The sequence below is a fragment of the Poecilia reticulata genome, chromosome 23 (genome assembly GCF_904066995.2).
Source record: "Poecilia reticulata chromosome 23, P_reticulata-male-v2, whole genome shotgun sequence".
NCBI classification, from domain to species: domain Eukaryota; kingdom Metazoa; phylum Chordata; class Actinopteri; order Cyprinodontiformes; family Poeciliidae; genus Poecilia; species Poecilia reticulata.
In genome coordinates this window covers 2722483-2737918 of record NC_088852.1, presented here as the reverse complement: position 1 = coordinate 2737918, position 15436 = coordinate 2722483, and the positions used below count along the sequence as shown (strand labels likewise).

General features: G+C 43.8%; 1 protein-coding gene and 1 long non-coding RNA gene across 14 annotated transcripts in view; one reads left to right on the top strand and one right to left on the bottom strand.

The window, feature by feature from the left end:
• Positions 1-14876, top strand: part of shank3b (SH3 and multiple ankyrin repeat domains 3b) — a 50072-nt gene extending 35196 nt beyond the window's left edge. For all 11 annotated transcript variants that reach the window (XM_081603699.1, XM_081603709.1, XM_081603708.1 and 8 more), the window contains 6 exons: positions 1217-1347; positions 2045-2138; positions 2654-3208; positions 4041-4331; positions 7518-8802; positions 9723-14876. In XM_081603699.1, coding sequence (XP_081459825.1) covers positions 1217-1347; positions 2045-2138; positions 2654-3208; positions 4041-4331; positions 7518-8802; positions 9723-10317 — 2951 coding nt within the window. In that variant the 3' untranslated portion in view covers positions 10318-14876. The remainder of the gene's footprint in view (positions 1-1216; positions 1348-2044; positions 2139-2653; positions 3209-4040; positions 4332-7517; positions 8803-9722) is intronic.
• LOC108165868 (uncharacterized) overlaps positions 1-15436 on the bottom strand; it is a 29496-nt gene that overhangs the window by 1816 nt on the left and 12244 nt on the right. The gene's annotated exons all lie outside the window — the stretch shown is intronic.

Genomic DNA, 15436 nt, shown 5'->3' with positions numbered 1-15436 from the left:
TTGTCTATTTTAGTAAATACTCCTGGATGTTTGTGAGCCCACTTTCTATCAGCACCAAATAAAAAAGCAAAATAAGGAAAATGTCATTAAATCTGTTTTTATTCTTTTAGATGTTTAACCTCTGGCAGAACAACTATTGATCAGTAATAAAAGTCGATTAAAAATCTAAACTTCACCCATTCTGACTTTGTTTCAGTGAAATAAAAATAAAAATCTTCATATTCAAACATCAAGATAGAAAACTAAAAACTTTCACCCAAAAGAGAACGAATAAATTTTCCTCTGGACAGTCGGTTTACAAACTAAATGCAAAACAAATAAATCTAAAAGAGTATTACTGGGAATTCAGTGCAATTACACCATTGAAAAACAGAGGCTTCTTCAAATTCGCTGCAATACAGACTGCTACAGGAGATGCTTCCTGCCCACAGCCATCAACATCTACAGCAACTCTAAATAAGTTACAACTTTGGATCAATGATGCATTTGTCATATTTTAAAAAAACAAGCAGTTCTGCTCAACAAGTTAATCAATTCTACAGCAAACTGCAGAATTTAAATCCAGTATTTTCCACCCAACCTTCCTGTTATCTACTGATCGTGTTGCTCTCTCTCTCTCTCAAAACAAATTCCTTTAAATCTGACATCTGTGTGCTTCATCAGACCTCAAATGCAGCACTGAAACTGGGAATTAAGATTTTAAAAATGCATCTGAATCCCTAAAATTTAACTACTAAAACATTTCCACAGAACCAACAACGACCACGAGAGGGCAAAGGTCACACCAGCAGAACCACAACAGACCAGATGGTCCAACAATCCTGAAGTTCAGAATAATGCAAGTTTCTCAAAGAGCATAAACTTTAAATGTCTAGAGAAAATGTAAAACTGGACAGTAAATTAAACCACAACTAAAACCATAAATAAAATGGTTTATGAGATTTCTCTACACAAAACGGCCCGTCAAAACAACATTAATCATCAGAATTTAAAGTAATTTATCATGATTCATTGTGACGGTTCCAATTGTGTCAGAACTTTTCTTCACACAGATTTTCGTTTCAGAAAATCACGTCAGTTTAACAACAGAGAAGTCGCCGTCGGCCATGTTTGTTTCTGCGGCCCTGATAAGTCGCTCTGTGGTGGCGTCTCTGTTGCCTTCGTCGTGTTTTCTGTGTTTGTCCTCCAAATTGTTGATCTTTTTCTTCTCCTGCAGAGAAACTGGACGAGATGCTGGCCGGAGGTCAACAGGAAGTGGTTCTGAGGGCCCGCCCCTCCGATGACTTCAGGGCGGCGACGGTCAAGCAGCGGCCGATGAGCCGACGCATCACGCAGGCGGAGATCAACGTAAGACGAGCGGAAAACGATTAGCGACTCTAACAGCAAAACAAACAAAAAACTATTTAACCTCCATGACTGATGTGAAACAAACTACACAGAAATAAAAATCATTTTCAGTTTTTATTCTGAACACAAACCGAATAGCCTTGGTTCAGGGATTCCCTCAGTGTTTTATCAGCCTGGCGGGCCACCAGGCTTTACTTTCATCCTGCCAGGCTAAACTTGGTTATTAAAGATTTTATTATTCACTGAAACAAACCACTTCCTGTCTTTACTGATCTACATGCTAATGTCAGCGAATAAAATGACAAATCACAGATAAAGGATAAAAAATTGACTTTTTATTTCTTTTCATGTTTGTGTTTTATTTTTATTTTAAGATTTTATGGTTAGGGTTTTCTTCCAATAACACATACTTACATATTTTAAAATTTCCTGCCAACTTAAAAAAAAATTTAACTCCTCAGGCTGCTGGAGGACTGCCCTCTGCCAGCGGGCGTTTCTAGGTGGAATCTTGTTGGTTATTAGCTACAGCGGCTAATCGGCGCTGTCCAACTCAGTAATAAATATATCAATGTGAAAAAACATGCAAAAAGATCTGATTTTAGCAAAATATGTGACTTAAGCATCAAGACGTGCTGTGTGACTGCAGCAGTTCCAGTTTTCTCCAGTGGGGGAGCTAAAGAGCGTGTTGTGTTTGCAGTCCCTGTTTGAGCGCCAGGGTCTGGTCCCGCCCTCCGCCCCGGAGAAGAGCACCATGCCGCTGCCCAGAGGGATGTCCAGAACCAAGAGCTTCGGTGAGACCCGTCAACCCCCCGCTGCCTGGGTGACGTTTCCCCCCCGCCTTCTCCAAATTCAACAAAAATGGTGTCAAACGTTTGTGCTGCCATTATTTCAAAAGATAATAAAAAATGTTTCCAGAGGTCAGAGGTCAACCCTATTTCAATTTTACAAAATCTAAAAAATTTGGCATCAACTTATATACTTTTGAGCGGCATTAAATTTCAATTGTGCTGCTTTTATTTAGAAGATATTGATGAGGACCTCTAATGACCTCTGGAAACATCTCTCTTCAAAATGGCAGCAGCAGCACAAACAAAACATTTGACACCAATTTTGTTGTATTTGGGTAATGTGGGTGGGGCAAGTTGACCTTTTGACCTTTAAACTTTCACTATTTCTTCAAAGCAAAAGCAGCACAAACAAAACATTTGCATAAACTTTTGATCCATTTTTGGTTAGATTTGGAGGGGTGGGGACTTTAAACGGTTCTCGGCTGTTTATGCTCCCGTTTCTATGGTTACCTCGACAGGCACGCCGGACGACGACAGGATCTCGGCTCTGATCCACGAGAGCCGTTTCCCTCGCAGCTCGTCTCTGACGGACGGCTCCATCCCGCCGCCCCCTCAGACGGCTCCGCCCCCGCCGCCGTCCCCCTCTGCGCTGTACCTGTTCGACTCCGGCCCGCCGCCGTCCTTCCTGCCGCCGCCGCCGCCGGCCCGAGGCGAGGGCCTGACTCGCTCCAGCTTCAAGCCGGGGGCAGAGCCGCGGCTGCAGGAGCTGTCGGACGCCAGGAGCCACGCCCACGCCGAGCGCCAGCGCAAAGCGCGGTCCATGATCATCCTGCAGGACACGCCACCGCCGCAGCCCGACGGACACGCCGCCGGCGCCTCGCTCCACACCGCCACGCAGACCTCCACACTGTCCCTCCACAGCACCAGCCCCGCCCTCGGACACTCGCCGCTGTCCCGTCGCCGGGGACGACCGATAGAAAACCCGTACGCCAACGTGGGACATCAAGCTGCGCCCAACAAGCCCCAGAGGAGGAAGTCTCCTCTGTTGAAACAACTTCCTGTTGAGGAGCAGGGTTAGCATCGCCCGTCATCGTCTGTCTGACTTCACTGTGTTGTTCGTCACCCAGAGTAGAACGCGCGACCTTCACAGAGGTCACAGCGCCTGGCTAAAGTATTCACACCACAAACTCAGAGATAAACCAACAATGATTCCCACAGATTAATCTGCTCATTTTTCATTTAACCTTTTTATATTTTAAAAATACATTAAAGGATAAGAAAATAAGCAACTTAATTCCTTTTTTAAGTAAGAAATTAAACATTTTATTGCCTTTAGTGCTCCAACAACATTCCTTTAGCGAACGCTTCATTTGTAGCAAACGAATCACCAGCAGCTAAAAAAATACTTTTAGCATCTAAACAGCGAAGTGCTGATCTGTTTATTTGGATTAACCGATTATTAATGGGAAACACGGTGGCGCTCTGGCGCCCCCTAGCAGCAGCAGCAGGTTTTCTGAGGAATCCCTGGAAATAATGCATATTTTTTCTTTATGGTTAGAATTTGTTGCATAAATTCGGTAAAGTTTACGGCTGTAATGCGATAAAATGTGAGAGTACTTTAGCGAGGCGTTCTAACAGAAAATGCAGCGTGAGCCGTTATGCTAACATGTTTTAAATAGGCCGTTTTCTAATCTGGCTTAAATGTATCCTGCTAATACTTTCTGTTGCTTTGTGGTCATTAAATTGTTCAAACTGTGAACGTTTGGTGATTCTGTCCTTCATCATCACTTAAAACATCTTCATCTCTGAATCCTGAGGTCACCTGAAGGTCAAACCTCCCAGCAGGAACCTGAAATGTTTGCGGCGCCTCTCTGTTCAGAATCAGTCCAGTTTCTTTCCTTTCAGGTCTTGGGATCAAAGACGATCCATGCAAACCCGACGGCGGCGGACTGATGAGCCCGAGCCGAGCCGAGCTGTACCAGCAGCAGGTTCTGTCCGAGCGCGCCCGAGTTCAGGGTCGCCGCTCCTCTCTCTTCCTGTCTGTGGAGGGGGCGGGGTCGGACAGCCAGGCTCCGCCCCTCCTGACCCAGAGCCACTCCATGGACGACCTGGGCGAGCTGCCGCCTCCGGCGCCGGTCCTGTCGCCGTCACCGACGCCGCACACCTTCCTCCACCCACTGACGGGGAAACCTCTAGGTCAAACCCATTTTCATTTTGGGGTCACGAATGTTCTTAAAGGGCCGGCGGTATAGAATATTATTAATAGATGTCTCTGCATTCGATAAGTAAATGAAATGATACTGAACATCTCTTCACATTGACCACGTCCTCCAGGATTTCATTGTTTTGGCCATTTTTGAAATTAGTTTTGTGGAGTAGAAATATTAGTGATATTTCCGCTAATCAATCACAGTCTATAACTTGACATCAATTAAGACGATGCAGCAGCGGCGTTAAAGAAATACCACCACCTGCAGGTGGGAGTTAGTATCACTTAAACCAAATGGTTTTTACCAATTTTTGTAGAAAATTTGCAATAAACTCACAACACAATTATCCATTAATGCAAAAACAAATAAAAAAATGCAACGATCTGTTGATTTTGCAGAAAAACTGGAGGAACTTACATTTGGCAGCAGATAAAAACTGCTTTGATTTGACTGATGTAATTTTAAGGGTTCTACTTATGAGTCTAGAGGGCCACAAAAGACACTGTGGCGGACCGGATTTGGCCCCCGGGCCCTGAGTTTGACACCTGCTTTAGTTGTTTCAGACAAAAGCTCCAATATTTGACCGCATGGTTTTAGTGTGAGGGATTTGAGGAAAACATATCTATGTATTAAAATATAAAATATTGATTTCTTTTTAAATTTAAAGTTTAATGCTGAGAAACATTAGACTCTGCTCACATGGGAGCGTTTCCAGAAATGTTTTCATCCCCACAGAAACACAGAAAACAACATAAAATGCTTGTTTTACTCCACCACACCTGTAGGTGGCGCTAATCATTGAGTACAGGCCATGAAACTTCCTCAAACGGTTAGCGGTAAACACGAGAACGGAGAACAACAAAGCGTGATGAACAGAGGATTTCATGAACTTGAAATGAGCGGAAACAAAACAATTATCTGCCATTATTGTTGTTATTTATGAGGCATTTTCAATTTTTGTTGTGTAACTCGATTAAAACATTATTTCAAAAAATTATTTATGGTTCCCTAATACTGCGTTTCCGTGGAGATGGGGCCTAAATGTAGGTTTAGATTCGTTTTTTGCACTGTAAAAACGCAAAATCTCTCCAAGTATCGTCGGTTGTTTACTTTAGTTTGTACATTTGAAGTAAGACCAAACTTAGAAACTAAATCAAAAGCACTTCGTAAGATCTTGTGTTATTAAAATATTGTAAACTGGGTATGGGAAAATGTTTTCTACTGCGAGTGAAGAAACAGCAAAACTCCTTTAAAACAGCGCCTCCTACAGGAGAACATATAACTACATCCATACTCAATTTGCAAAGGCAAAAAATCCTTAAAGACCCATAAAAAAGTTGCTACTTAGGTTTTGTCATTTTAACTTATATTAGTTAATATACAGTCATGCTCACCATTATTGGCACCCCTTCATGATTTGCATAGCTGAGTGAATATCTTCAGAAATAAATGGAAATGTTCGAAAATTATATCAGCAGGATCTTTCAATTTGAGGTCCAAAGTAATTTAACTAAGACAATTACCATTTCAACATAAATATTTTAATTCCAAAGGACAAAACAGAAAACCAGCATGTGCACTAATATTGACACCTCTCTTTAATATTTGGTTGCGCAGCGTTTGGCCTCCAAACGTTTCTTATATTCATCTATAAGCTTCTTGCACGTCTCTGGCGGCATTTTCTCCCACGGTTCTTTTGCAATATGCTCAAGCTCTTGTACATTTGCAGGGTTCTTTTCTCCAATGGCAGATTTCAGCTCCACCCAAAGATTTTCAATTGGATTGAGATCAGGACTCATTGCTTTAAAACAGTCCATTTTTCCCTTTCAACCAGGCCTGTGTGCTTTGGGTCGTTGTCTTGCTGGAGGACCCAGGATCTTCGCCGCAAACCCAGTTTCCTTACACTGGGCAAGACATTTCGCTCTAGAATTGCTTGATAATCTTCTGATTTCATGATGCCTGTGATACGGTCAAGGCCTCCAGTACCAGATGCCGCAAAGCAGCCCCACAGCATTATGGATCCTCCACCATGCTTGACTGTTGGTATGGTGTTCTTTTCTTTAAAGGCTTCTTTGCGCCGTCTGTAAACATATTGTTTGTGTGATTTACCGAAAAGCTCCACTTTTGTTTCATCTGTCCATAAAACGTTGTCCCAGAAGGATTGAGGTTTGTCCAGGTTCTCTTTTGCGAAGATCAAACGTTCTTTTTTAAGTCTTTTCTTCAGCAATGGGGTCGTCCTTGGCCTCCGCCCATAAAGCCCCACTTTGTTTAGTGTGCGTCGTACGGTACTTGTTGAAACAATCACACCAGACGGCTCCACGTTGGTCTTTAGATGTTTGACGTGGTGTTTTTTCCTCCATTCGCACCAACCGTCAAAGACTTCTGTCATCAATTTTTCTCTTCCCCCCACGTCCAGGGAGGTTCTTGACCGTTCCATGCCTGGAAAACTTCTTAACAACATTACGCACCGTTGAAGCAGGGATACCAAGGCCTTTGGAGATGGTTTTATACCCTTTGGAGGTCTTGTGCTAGCAAATAATAGCATTTCCGATGTCCTCACAGCTCCTTCGTCTTTACCATTGTCACATGTGGAGATGAACTAACAAGTGGCTTTTAAAGCACCAACATGATTATTCATTGGTGTCACATGTGTGGAGGCAGTCCATCACAAGTGATCTTTATGTGTGATGTCAACAGGTGAGCCAAACTGGGTTTTCATATTGATTTGCAGCAAAGGGTGCCAATACCATTGGCATGGTAAAAATGATGTTTTTCATAATGTTTCTCTTTTTAAATGTTCTTTATCATTTGCTGTTTTGCTTCAGCAGTAAAATGTTGTTTCACTTGATGAAATTCCTTCAGTAAATATTCCATTATATGTACTTAAACTTCATGGGTGCCAATAATGGTGAGCAGGACTGTAGTAAATCTTGTCAAGTTCTTTAACACATGCAGTTGTTGCCATCGATTCATAGAAGATCTTCAAATTAAAAACAAAAAGCAGAGTGGGACCGAGGACACGGCCTTGATGCACTCCATGAATATAACGGCTAAATGAAACAGATTACAGACTAAATGGAGCTCAGAAAACAATTCAGCGCTGCTTTTTCAGCAACATGTGATATTCAAATCCAGTCCTGATTAAACGTTTCCCTGTTTTTTGTTTCCTCAGATCCATCGTCTCCACTCGCCTTGGCTCTCGCCGCGAGAGAGCGAGCGCTCACGGCCCGAACGCCGAGTCCCGAGCCTCGAATCAAACACTCCTCTGCCTCCACCACGCCTGTCCCCACCCCGGCTGCCAGTCCAGAGACCAGACACAAACGCACCCCGTTCACCACCCCACAGGGCAGTCCCGAGCCTCGATCCAAGCGCACCTCTCCTCAGACGAGTCCGGAGCAGCGGACCAAACACTCGACGCCTCAGACCAGCCCCGAACTGAGGCACAAGCGAATCACGCCGCCGCTGTTCCCCGACGGACAGGTGGAGCGACCCGAGACCGAGGGGGGGGTGACGTCACCCGCCGCCCCCTCCCCCGAACGATGGAGACCCTCCCCTCTGCCGGCGCTGGCCAATGAGAGCCACTCGGCGCTGGTCGACCGCCGGCGAAGCCTCACGGTTGGCAGCTCGGAGGAGGAGGGCGGGGCTTACACCGTGACGCTCCCACCTGCCCTGCTGTCCTCCAGCGACGAGGAAACCAGGGAGGAGCTGCGCAGGATCGGCCTGGTAACTCCGCCCCCCGCCTTCGCCAGCCCCCCTGCCCTGCCTCCCCCCTCCTCCCTGTCCCTGTTGCCACGGCGAGGAGGAGAGGGGGGAGGGGAGAGCGGCCCGGAGTCCCTGGGGAAGCGAGGAGACGAGGAGGAAGGAGGCGACGAGCGTCTCCATGACAGCTCCTTGTCCCCCAGTTCGCTCCCTCCGTCCATCACGCTGGCGTCCCCCCCTGCCCCGACCTCCCCCTCCTCCCCCCCTGCAGCTCACCCCGCCCCCTCCCCGTCCGCTACCTCCCCATCGGCTCTGAAGCCCCGCCTGCGGTCGCCGATCGGCCGCGGCCGCTCCGTGCTGCGGGACCCGCTGCTAAAGCAGTCGTCCGACAGCGAGCTCCTCCCCTCCGCCGCCTCCTCCTCCCCCTCCTCCCCCCTCTGCTCCTCCCCCACCAGCGGCAGCCGGCAGCCTCGCTACCTGTTCCAGAGGCGGTCCAAGCTGTGGGGGGGCGGGGATGACGAGCGGCGCGGGTTCAGCCCTGATGAAGGCGGCCGACCGGCGGCGCTGGGAGGACAGAGCTCCGGGTCGGCGGTGGACCTGACGGCCCGCTCGGCGTCCGCCCTGGAGCTGAGTGGCCGGGCCGGGTCGGGACTGGACCTGGCCAATCGGCTACAGCTGCTCAACAAAGACAGCCACTCTCTGGGGGAAGAACCGAGTCCACTGGACCCGGGCCGCAGGTCTCCTGTAGGGGGCGCCAGGTACATTCAACTGCCTGGTACCGTTTTCCTAAATGGGTTTATAGAAGCGCAGCTGGTTCAGAGTAAATCAAGCTTTAAATCACTACTAAACACCGAATAACTTAGTTTGATGTTTTTCATCAACAATACGCTGAAGTCGCAGTAATCAGACAATCCAGAGACCTCAGAAAAATGGTTTCTGTTTCTTTAAGAAGTTTTACTATTTCTCTAAAGGGTTTATTCAGTTCTGAAGCAACAAGTTTACAAGCTTGAGTAAAAATAACCACATTGGGATCCTTCTTGGACACCAGCAGGCCATTGAGGTTCCAAATGGACCACTAAGGTCACAGACGGTCCAATAAGGTCACAGACGGTCCAATAAGGTTACAGACAGTCCAATAAGGTTACAGACAGTCCAATAAGGACACAGACAGTCCAATAAGGACACAGACGGTCCAATAAGGTCACCGACGGTCCAATAAGGACACCGACGGTCCAATAAGGACACAGACAGTCCAATAAGGTTACAGACGGTCCAATAAGGTCACAGACGGTCCAATAAGGACACAGACAGTCCAATAAGGTTACAGACGGTCCAATAAGGTCACAGACGGTCCAATAAGGTCACAGACGGTCCAATAAGGACACAGACAGTCCAATAAGGTTACAGACGGTCCAATAAGGTCACAGACGGTCCAATAAGGACACCGACGGTCCAATAAGGACACAGACGGTCCAATAAGGACACAGACGGTCCAATAAGGACACCAACGGTCCAATAAGGACACCAACGGTCCACTAAGGACACCAACGGTCCACTAAGGACACCGATGGTCCAATAAGGTCACCGACTGTCCAATAAGGACACCGACGGTCCAATAAGGTCACTGATGGTCCAGTAAGGAAACTGTTTGACTGACTTCCTGTTTGATGTCCTGCAGGTTGTTCTCCAGCCTCGGTGAACTTCACACCATCTCCCAGCGAGGATACAGCGCCAGCTACACGGTCCGCCCAGGAAGTCGTTACCCCGTCACCCGCCGGAGCCCGTCCCCGTCTCCCTCCCCCTCAGACCGGTCCATGGGCCTGGGCTCCTCGCCGGCGCCTTGCTCCGAGCGGCCCGACCTGAGCTCGGGTCGAGGCCTGACCATCCTCAAGTCTTCAAGTCTCAGCCTGCCGTCGGAACCAAAGGAGGTCCGTTTCGTCATGAGGAGCGCCAGCGCACGAACCAGATCCCGCTCGCCTTCGCCCTCGCCTCACGCCTCGCCCTGCCCCTCTCCGGTCCTCAGCGGGCCCCTGCTGGCCCTGCGGCCCTGGAGGCAGCGGCCCCTCAACCTGTGGAATAAGTACGACGTGGGCGACTGGCTGGAGAGCATGGGCCTGGCCGAACACCGCCAGCGCTTCCAGGAGCACGAGATCGAAGGCTCCCACCTGCCGGCGCTCACCAAGGAGGACTACGTGGAGCTGGGCGTCACCAGACTGGGCCACCGCATCAACATCGAGAGGGCCCTCAGACAGTTACTGGACAGCTCCACTTGACCCATCGCCTCCGACCAGTCACCTCTAGGCGTCCAGAACTCTGACCTCACGACCCCTGACCTCAAGTCAGACCCCGGGCCATCTCTTTAATCCACTTTCAGCCATTACAGAACCGCCCCGCTTTCGTTGATGCCGGATCGCTGAAACGTTTCGGCTCATCAGCTCTTTAATCAGCAGCTCTGACCTTTGACCTTCAACTCACATCCACACTGCGACCAAAATTCAGTGTTTCTGTCTTAATGCCACCTGCAGCCGATCTTTTCATGAAAGTCCGATCAACACAGATCCGACCCAGACGTCACTGCAATAATCAATAACCAGTTTTTACTAGTATGACAATAATGGCATAAAAATGCAAGAACAACTTTAAATTCTGATCAACATTTAACACTAGAAGACATTTTAAATATCCAAAATAAATATACAACAGAAACAACAAATATAGACATGATTATATTTCAGAGGGGAAAAAATCCTGAATTTAGTTGGTTTGTCCAGTTTGTGGTTCTTTATTCAAACATTGGGAACTTTCCACATTTTCCCACTAAAACTAAAATCAGGCTGAAACGATTAACTGGATCAATTCATTATTGAGATAATCAGCAACTAATTTAGTAACTGATTAACTGGAGAATATAAACTCCAAGTGGAAATCCATGTTCGTAGCAGCAATTAAGCTAAAAACTGCACAAAAATATAAATTCAACTGAAACTCATCAGTGGAAGTTTGGTTCAAATTCCCTAAAGTGATGCTATGTTACTGGATTTTAGGCAATAAAATCTTTATTTTCTTATTTTAAAAATAAATTTAATAATTAATTCTAATATTCTATAAAAAGATTTTAGTGGTTCAACGATAATCTGAAGAATCTGTAATTTTTCTTCCTGATTAATCGCTTATTTTGATATTAATCGGTAAACACCAATGATATCAATTATTGTGGCAAACTAATAACCGATTAATTGTCAGAATGTTGATTATTCTGATGATTGTCAGAATTATAGACTAGGAATATAATTTAGTTGCTGTCTTAAAAATAAAATATATTTTGAATCTTAAATTTGAGGAAATTTCAGGCTTACAAACTCGTTTCTATGGAAACTTCAAACCAAAACCAAGAAATATGAAAACATTTTGTTGCTGAATAACAGAAAATAACCAAAAGAGCCAAATAAAGATTAACTTTTGGCTGAAATAAATGTTTTTTTTCTTATGTTTTTAGTAAAAGTCGCAGTTGGACTCAGAGTTCTGATCAATGAGCTGATCAGCGAGCCGATCAATGAGCTAATCAATGATCCATGCCGGTTTATCTGAATGATCCGGAACCTTCTGGGACTTTTTTCTTTTCTTTTTTTTGCTGTTGTGATTTCCCCCCCTCAAATATCACTCATAAAGCTTTTGTGTTACTTCAAACATGAATTCACATGTTAATGGATCATTTAGAATTAATCAATAAGTAATAATAATGATAATAATAACAGTGGTGGTGGTGATGCCGTGCAGAGCTTTTAGTCGTCTGGAAACGGATGTGTAGTTATGATTTGACAATGAGTTGAATTCCCGGCCCTGGAGTTCATGATGATTTGTCGATGACGTCGTGGCGTTGGTGTGTTTCAGGGTTTTACCTGCTTTCTGAGGGCTTACTGTACACGGTGCTACCTGCTCAAAGCCATCTGTACAGACTCTACCTTCCTCCTCCTCATGCATCTTCCCACCAAGCAGCCAGGAACTAAACGATCACAACGCCCTGAACAAGGTCGCACAGGAACAGGCCATAAAAGGAGTTTCCTCCCCTGCCATATACGGGATGCTTTCCCTGCCATAAGTGGAGTTGAATCCAAACATGAAAACAGGCAAACGGGAACACCGTCACATCCAGATGTTTGTACGTTTTTATAACAGGGTCGATTTTTGTGCCAATAAAGCGGAAAATTTAACTAGAACTTAGCTAAAAAACAGCTACGTGTTTACAGCAGTTAGATTTATATATTATGGGATTTTGATGAACCACACTGAAAATGTTCCAATACACTCAACTTCCAGAGGAGTATTTAATAGTTCAGAGCTATAGTTAAACAAATTATATTGTGTATATAAAACATATATAAGTATGAATATATAGTGTCTTATTCCAGCACAAAGCTGCAGTGAAATGTTAAATTACTGGTTTTAAAAGTTCTGATCCAGTTCACATTGAAACATCTCAGCTGCTGTAATAAAGCTAATAAATGAATTAGTTTCACATGTCGTTCAGTTCCTGATGTTTAGCTAATTAATGCTTGTTGCACTTTATGGCCCATCCTGATTAACAGAAGCTCTTAAAGAAACAGTACGTCTTTCTAAAAACACCAAACTGGTCCCAGTGGTGCTTCCTTTAGTTTAAGCTCATCTTCTGATACATGTCACCCACACATCCGTTCAAGCAACCGTTAAATATGTTTTATTTACTGAAATCCTATATTAGTACAAAACTAGCAAAGTATTTTGATTTTGATACAATAAAAATCCTAAAATAAGACAGTAAAATGGCTTCATGTCAACATTTCCTCACAAAAATCATTAATTCCCTATATTATGAGGTTTGCAGTGTAATTACAGCAGTAAAAATTAACAATAGATGCACGAATAATAATGAGCTGTCGGTTGTTATCCTTCATAAAATACAGGGTATCTGCTGGTGTCAGAAAATCAAATTTAAGACTTTTTAAGACCCTTTTTAATGCCAGCTTGAATTAAATTTAAGACAGAAAAAACTACAAATGTAGGGAATAAATATATAATGCTTAAAAGTGAGCCAGTAGCAAAAACAAACGTCTAGCCAACAACTAATGATGAATCCAAAAAAAATGCTAGCTAGCTTGCTAGCAAGAGCATCTTAGCTAAACAGCTGAAGATCTTTGCGCGCAACTCATACTTTTGCTAGATAGAGAAGTCCATCAAGAACAAAAAATTAAAACAAAACTACATACAGATCAACTTTCTTTACTCTAAATTAATTTAAGACTTTTTAAGGATGCGTGGAATTACAAGTATTTTTAAAAATCTTTTCCCAAACAGGCGGAAGCTTGTAAATCCAGTGAAAACAGACGATAATTGTGAACGCAGCTCTATGTCGAAAAGCTTTCAGTGAACGTCTCAGATTTGACACATCAGGAAGTCCAGGAACATCCTGCAGGGTTTGGTCTTTGAATCTGAACTGGAACCAGTTTGGTGGGAACCGAGGCCCCAATTAAAACTTTCTGCAACCCCCCCCTTCCATATGGGTACCCCCCCCCCACCCCCCCCGAAGCACAATCAACGCTCAGTGCCTGTTACCATGACAACACGTCTTAGTCCTTCTGCCGAGCTACAATCATGATCCCAAAGTTGTACAAAGCGAATATTTTATAGAAACCCCTGAAATGCAGGATGTACAGTCTATGAGCAAAACATTATATTAGAATAAAGCCTTTATAATATCTGTTAGAGCAGCTGTTGGTGGAAAAAACACTGGACGGGTCAGAGGTCAAGTTCTGGTCCAGCTGGTAAAAATTAGAACGCCACAAAAGACCAGTAGAGATTTAATTTAAATTGTTTTTAAGCCTCGCTGTGACTCAGAAACATGACAGGAAACGCGTCAGAACGCTGTAAAGTTTCATAAAATTTAAATCCAATATAAAAACAGGAAACCGATAAGCGCTAAAAATTGTTTTCAAATCGTTTTTACGACTGTCAGCCACCAGAGGACGCTGACAAATTCATTTCCAGCTAATAATTAAGGCGAGGAAATATATATACATTTTTTTATTGTGGATTTATTTCTGTTGCAGACTGAGGTGGAAAATACTTTTAATTTTGCTTTTACCAAACAAAATAGAAAAAAAGCCAATTAATTACTGATCTAGTTAATAGTTTGAAAGCTAAAATCAACTAAAAATTATGTTATTGCATAAAAAGTGACTTTAGGATGTGCAAGAAAATCCACAATGTTCCCAATATGAGACTTTAAGCTGAAAACCTTCATAAATCTGAACAAAAAGAGACAAAAATCTCTTAAAACATTTAAATAAACTGAAACTACTTCAGTTTATTTTTTATTATCCACCATGTTAATCCGTTTTAATTCATGAATTATAAAATTTCCTGGTTTCCGCTCATCTATACTACAGTATATGTGCTTTTATGAGTTGTTTATAACTGGTTACTTTGGAGATTTTCACAGCAGGGGGCGCTGCAGAGTGAGGTTACACTAAAACAGGGATCGCTAGCAGATCAGCAGCTAGTTATGAAAACCAGGACGAATCTGGGAAAAGACGGAATAACGATCAGGAAGCCTCTTCTGCTTCCTGCTGACCGGCTGAGATCCCGACTCTCTGAACCTGCGTGTAAATCCTTCCTCCTCCTCTTCCTCACTAGCTTCCTCTTTTTACAGTATGTCTGTGGTTTCTTCTGGAGTGAGTGGCGTGCGTGTACGTGCAGTTTTTCTCTTTTCTAAGCTCCGGAGAGCACACGATGACAGCTGATGAGCTCTTTGACAGATTGTAATCTTTATAATAAACCGTCATTTATTACAAACTGAGTGCTGGCTTCCTGTCTGATTCTTTCAAAATAAGACCCAATAAATGTGAATTCTGGTGACGACAGGTAATATTTTACCTGTGCTAATGCTAACAGGTTATCCAGTGGTTAGTGGCTCAAACATTTTTCATGCATTTATATACTTTATTTAACCTTTAGTTACTAGCAGTAATTTAATGCAAACTGAGCCCTTCTTTTGTATTTTCTTGCATTATTGCAATAAAATCAAATCTATGTTTATAAGTTATATTTTTCTGATAAAATATGGGGTGATTTATACATAAATGTCCTACAAATGTTGAAACTATTTATAAAATGAAGCTTTTCTCTGTTTGATGCAAACCCCTAAAAACAATGAAAAGGTCTGACTTTACAGCGGAAACTGACCCAAATAACCAAGTTTCTTTTCTTTAGGAAGGTTATTATAGGCTTATAAAAGCCAGCACAACTTCTTTACATTAAATTAAATAATGACTTTAGACTAACTCTGCTAATTTTTTCATGATTTTACTGCTTTTTTATTGATCACTGTTTCATTTTTATTTGCTGAAGCGGTCCAGT